Source organism: Daphnia magna, linkage group LG10 (genome assembly GCF_020631705.1).
Source record: "Daphnia magna isolate NIES linkage group LG10, ASM2063170v1.1, whole genome shotgun sequence".
NCBI classification, from domain to species: domain Eukaryota; kingdom Metazoa; phylum Arthropoda; class Branchiopoda; order Diplostraca; family Daphniidae; genus Daphnia; species Daphnia magna.
The window spans coordinates 2,314,782-2,321,072 of NC_059191.1; the positions used below are offsets into that span (position 1 = coordinate 2,314,782).

The 6,291-nt window shown below is 42.1% G+C and overlaps 1 protein-coding gene across 1 annotated transcript; it reads left to right on the forward strand.

The window, feature by feature from the left end:
- The first annotated feature begins 665 nt into the window (after positions 1–665).
- Positions 666–5,568, forward strand: LOC116933676. The gene is made up of 3 exons (XM_045180256.1): positions 666–1,343; positions 1,575–1,693; positions 4,259–5,568. The coding sequence occupies exons 1-3, from the start codon at positions 942–944 to the stop codon at positions 4,518–4,520; spliced, it is 783 nt and encodes a 260-aa protein (XP_045036191.1). The 5' UTR covers positions 666–941; the 3' UTR covers positions 4,521–5,568.
- The last annotated feature ends 723 nt before the right edge of the window (positions 5,569–6,291 follow it).

Genomic DNA, 6,291 nt, shown 5'->3' on the forward strand with positions numbered 1-6,291 from the left:
TGAATGCTTCTTATTTTTTCAGTTGATGACTTGATGTCTTTATCCCGTCTTTTATAGCACCAACCCACACACGTGCTGCTCTTTCCCTCCACATTTTTTCTTTTTTTTTGTTGTTGCTCTCTCTCTCTCTCCCACAAGCTATTGTTCTTTTGTACACAGCGTGTGCTAGTGAATGGCCAAATAATGATGTCATCCGAGCTTTGTCGACCGTCTCATTTTACCATATACATGCACCATTGGCGTATACACAGCAGACAACGGCCAGATAGGCCTATATAGACTGTCTTACATTTGTACACGTCCATTTTCCTATTCCACCGTTAATAGATTGTGTCGCTATAGTATAACTTGCTGCCGTGTCAGCCCTTCCAAGACTGTCAGCGGGAATCGAGTGATAGGCCACCCGAATAAAGAGCGATCGACAGGCAACGATCGAATCATCACAGTCACGTCACTGAATATCTTAAAAAGCGAAAGAAAAAAAAAAGAGAAGTAAATAGAATGAAAAGAAGCTTACAGGAACAAGAAATCGAATCACGTAAAGAAAGAAAAAAAAGTGGAAAGAATAAGAAGGGGGAAAAAAAAATTTTTTTTGGTTCGACATCAATCGATAGCGCTTGCGCGATACGACGGCCGTGTTGCTATTAGCAAAACGCGGCAGAGGCACCAAGGCCAGTCTGACGCCGGCAACAGCAGCGGCCAACGTTCGAATCCAGCGCCAACGTTCTTCTTTCTTCGTCCGCCTTTTCGTGAACTTTCTCTGGAACCGAATTCGCCGTGTTCGGCAGCTCGTGCCGCTCCAAATGATGGCCGCATTTTGTCGTCGCATGATGCGATTCACGTGGTGGCCGACCAAATTTGATTTGGTGTGTCAACTGATTTAGTTCATTTTTGATTAATTGTCAATTGTTCGAATTGCGTTCGGCCCCGAGAGGTTGAAAATGGTTCATCAACAATCGTACGATCACCGACACTCGTCCTACCATCCGCCTCCTGCGGCGTTCAGTGAGACGTCACCGGTGATGAACAAAAACTATGAACACCAACAGCAAGGGGAAGATGACAGTTTGAGGCAAATCGGGAAGAACAACAACAACAACAATAACAATTCGTCGTCGTCGCCATCGGCTTCGTCGAACGCCGTGAATGATAACGACACCTTTGCGCGTTTTTGGCCTCAGCCAGCCAATAACGGAGCAGCAACTAGCAGCGCTGCTACTCTTCTTGCAGGCCATCCCTGCGGGCCCATCACTAGCGGCACCAATGGCAACAACTCTTATTCGCCCGTTGAGAATGACGTCCGGTGGTCCAAATTACTCCGGCACGACGGTACACCCACCAAGGTAAAAAAATTCTTCCTCCTATTTGATTATAGACAATATCCTTCCGTTATATCTCTGTTTTTTATTGCTATCCATAAAAACTTTCATTTGAATTTTCTTTTTGTTTTTGTTTTTTTATGTTGTTGTTGTTGTTGTTTAAGTAGCTAACATGATATCTCACATAAATTGGGTGAAATTGTAATAATTAAAGTATGAATTAATGAATTTATTTTTAAATATGCGATACAACAGGTTTTATTATATCCCGAAGAAGGATGGGCCCGAACTGCCACCAACGCTTATTGGCTCCTGTCTATTCCTTGGTGGAACCGGAATCGCTGCAAAGTTGTCGAAGTCGCCGGAACGCGGAGGTGCGTAGTAATTATAATTTTTTTTTTTTCCAATTTCCGAAATTGCTCATCTGATTGCCAACGAATGGTGGCATATTGATCCTTTATAAATACGTCCGTAGGCTAAATATGAGTTGCGTCAACACGCGGATATCGATCGCCCATCAGTTGGCACGAACGATGCACCGGTTCCATTCGATTGGTTGATGACGAACGTGTGTGTTTATAAACATCGATTTCATCGGGATGCCGCTATATTCTTTATCTATATACAAGCTCTCTCCCTAACCCCCCACCTCCCCCTTCCCCCTACGTCTAAATGGATATATACGTGTACGTTACGTATACATGGAATACGAAAGAAATCGAGCGTCTAAAACACGTACTTGCGTGGGGTTCTTTTATATCCCACACATGGGGGAGTAAAAAGAAAAAGTGCTGCTGCTTTCTGTATATTAGACTCAACAGCACGAAGGCGTGTTGATGATGAACCTTTTCTTCTGATGTGGCAACACGAATCAAAGGACAAGGTGACAAGTGAAAAAGAAGGGAACGAGACGTTACACAACATTTCATAATAGCCCCTTTTTTTATGTAAAAAAAAAAAAAAGAAAATCACATTGGTCGCGCTCTTTTTAACTCTACCAGGCTCTCTCTCTCTCTCCTACTCTTCCCTTTCTTTTTTTTTACACATCTTCTTTATATGGTGCGGACGTCTCCGAGAGGGTGTGTCCGCTGCCGGCTGAATGTCGATTGAATTTCCTCGACAGCAACGTTACGAACACGATGTCTTTGCTGTTGGGGTGCCCTTCTTCTTTCTTTTCTTTTCTTTTTTTTTGTGCTCTTGATTATTCCCCCCCCTCACGAAGCGCGCGACAGGGCAACCAAGCGAATGTCCGCGTTTCAAAAACATCTTTATCGATTAGTGTTCGCTCTTCGGGTGCCATACATACACGTATACGAGAAGAAACAAAGACGTTGCCTTGTACCATACAGACGGAAAATCCTCTTACAGCTTTATACTTAGACACGAATGATATGACCCCGGGACGGACCACTTCAATACACGCATTATTCCAGTTGGGGGACGAAGAAGAAAAAAAATGGAGGCATTTTTATGCAAGTAGTCCCTAGTACATCGTATACGATATCGAGATCAAGTCTATAAATTTTTCATCTCTGCCGAGCTCGGCTCCTATTGTCAGACAATAAAAGTCTATATGTAAATCACGTATTGCCGAGCAGATGAATGCAAATTGCTCGCTTCAATCCTCTTGCGTTTGTTTCTTTTACATCCGTATAGTTTTTGCTCGAAATGCATGTAAAGATATTCATTAAATTTTGTTTATGCATCCTCAGTTGGATTTTTAAATGTCCGCCGTTTCCGCAACAGCCATCAGCTTTATGAAGTAGCTCTATGCGTAGGCTACAACGTAATGCAGAGCAACTCGTATATAATACTTTGTGATTGGGAACTTTGGCTCGCCGACCGCGGTACACACGAATCAAAGACGAACGTTTGACATCGACACGGTCGACATCCCTTGATGGATGGATGTTCTTAGATGTGCTCCGCTTCTTAACCATCGAAGGAGTTCCTCCGAGCGTACAATTCATCCTTTTTTCGTTTCCCTCGTTACATCCGTGTTACACAATGTACAGACCTGCTCCCGTGTATGATGCAAGCTCCAGAAAACCGCCCAAAAAACAAAAAACAAAATCTCTGAAATCGATCACGATGTTACTGAAGCGAGTAACATACAATAAATCCTCTCTTTCCGCCAGATTGAGGCTCATCCATTGTCTATTTGGGCCTCAATTTCCTGTATTGCTTGCAGGTAAATAGGAAGCGTTTCGATAATAGCCGAAAAGAGCGACTAAAATCTTGATCCCTGAAACAAGAGTCTGCCAAAGCCGGAAATGGAACAAAAGAAAAAGGCAAGACCGTTTCGGGGCCGATCAAAACAAATAGAACCGTCAGCATTGTTGGAGGTGTATCGATTGGAGGGCAACAATGGCGCGCTGGGTGGGTTTCAATGTCGCCTATAAATAGAACACACGGCAGCACAGGGAGGCAGTAAATCAAAAGAAGCTCGGTTTTTTTTTGTTTTGTTTTGTTTTCTTCTTCTTCTTCTTCTTCTTCTTCTCTTCAATCGGAATTGAAAAATGGAGAGTGGCTTTCTTCTTTTGTTTGATCTACGATCGTTCTCGTTTCCAGCAAATCGTTCGATGACTTGACATCGACTTCCCGTTGATTTATTTTTGATTCGGATTTCTTTATAGACAGAGACGACGCAAGAGGGTTTGCTTGTAGACTACATGTCTTTTGCTACTAGATTGCATCGCCTTTCGTGTTCCTACGGGGTTCTCTTCTATATATACTATAGGCTATATCTCTTTCTTCGTATCTTTCTTATAGCTCTGCATCTTCTCCCATTTCCTTCTTTTTTTATATTTGATCTCTTTTGATAGCCGTTGTGTATATCTATCCGTTCTGTCAATTGTTTTCTTTAATGTGCTTTTATCTTTCTAAGCAAACTCCTCTTTTTTTGTTTGTTTCTTTCTTTCTTTCATCAAATGATGCAGGAGTACGACGCAAGCCAAATTGATTGACGCCGGTGATAGGCGAACTGTTTACGTTGTTGGCTCGTTTAAAAGCTCGTCGACGACGTCGGCCGATCTCTCATCGGAGCCGCAATTCAAATTAGCGCTGACGTCACATATAACAACAGCCGATGTCAACCTCGGCTACTTGATGACGGGCACCCTGGAACGCGGCCGTCACAGCGATTCTCTCCAGCCGACTCACTTCGCCGTCCTTCGCAAATTCGATTGGAATAATCCTTGAAACCAAAATGATCCCAAAATGCCCTAAAAAGTCAAAGAAAAACAAAAAAATAACTGGCCTCTATAAATCAATGATTACCTTAAGTATAGTTAGACGTGTTGATTGTGCGTCATCATCCATTCTATCACGACCGTCCGATTTGATTAGAAAAACAAAAAAAAGAAAAGTGAATCACTCTTGTTTCTTCCAAAGTTTTTCGTCGAGTTCGCGTTGCCCATTTGTTTTCCATTATACCGTACGTACTGTATACATCTATACCGTGTCACTTCACTCCCTCTACATGTATAGCTATACGTGCTACGCAGACACGATATATAATTACATGTATACGTATATATATATAGACGTTGCTGGTGTGCATGCATAGACACTACCATCATTAGGGATGCGCCGCCAAACTTGCCACTTCATTCAATGTCTCTGCTGCGTATATCTCAACGGGCTCTCTCGTGTTGACCATGTTACATACAGCATACACACTGGCAATCGTCTGCTCGTTTTTCTGCTGCTGTATCTTTTTGCCCGCCTGTAATATTATTTCCTATTTCTTCGTATTCTATCAGCTTTCATTCTTGTCATGGCTACCCCCTTTCTTGCTCTTACCCGTTCCTCACATTATTTGTGTGCATTCTCCTTTGTTTTATTTGTTTTGTGTTTTCAGTCTCCGTCCCTGGAAGGATCGTCTCTTTGAATTCAATCTGAGAACAAAAGAATTGGAGAATGAAAAAAAAAAAATGTCTTCATTTTTTCCCGTGTCTGCCCTGAACGCTACTCGCATTATTTATTTTTTGTTCAACAAAACAAAAAAATCTGATATGAAACTTGACTTGAAACGACGAATGCGATGTCTATAGTCTATACCAACCAATGTATTTTCCAATAGAACACAACAGAGACAGAGAGGGAAGCTCGAATTCTCAGCTTTCTCCGCATCTTCTCCCAAATCTCGTGTTGCTCCTTATCTTTCTATTTCCCCTCGGCTATATACTATACTCGGCATCTCTTTGTATAATAATACTCGTGCCAATACAATCGGCGTCGAATTTGAGACTCGTGCAGTAGTTCCTCCCCTGTCTTCCCATCATTTTCATTCTCTCTATATTTCCTCCTTTCACCATCTACGACGACAGCAACAACGACAGGCGACTAGCAATGTCAATAGATTCTATACAGAAACTATGAGGAGAGAACGGTATAGTCTATCGTCTATATACGCGGGACAACTATTGTAGGTAATAGACCGATGCTCTGCGCGCTGTCGACACTCTGACTTGAAATGGGGTCCTGAGGTGACAGCGTGAGCGTAGAAATCTACCGCCGTATATGAAAGAAGAAAATGAAAGCAAAATGAAATGAGGACAGACAGAAAGTGCAAGAACAGCGGCTGGTAAAAATCGATTCCCTTCGACGCAAGTCAAATCTTATACGGTGCAAATACAACATTGGGACAACGTACGTATTCAAAAAGGGTAGGGAGAAAGAGTTCACTTTGTGGACGATATATAGACGCCCATCTCCATAGAGCTATTATTGATTCGTTTTTTTTTTTTCGATACACAACATGTGCAGTTGAAGACGATCTGTCACTCTCCAAGTCGATAACTTTTGCATGGCAATTCTTCTTCCAACTGTGCATTTTCTGCGCCGTATTTGCGGTATATTGAAATAGCGTGGAAATCATTTCATTATCAACGTCATACAGCAATTTTTTTTTTTTTTTCAAATTTCCTAACAAATTGCGACAGTAATTTATGAATCGATTTGAGATAAA

Bases quoted from the DNA above. Each gene is read 5' to 3' on its own strand.
- LOC116933676 (XM_045180256.1), top strand. From the start codon at position 942: ATGGTTCATCAACAATCGTACGATCACCGACACTCGTCCTACCATCCG. The intron at 1,344-1,574 runs GTAAAAAAATTC...GCGATACAACAG, and splicing joins ACGACGGTACACCCACCAAG to GTTTTATTATATCCCGAAGA. The intron at 1,694-4,258 runs GTGCGTAGTAAT...CAAATGATGCAG, and splicing joins GAAGTCGCCGGAACGCGGAG to GAGTACGACGCAAGCCAAAT.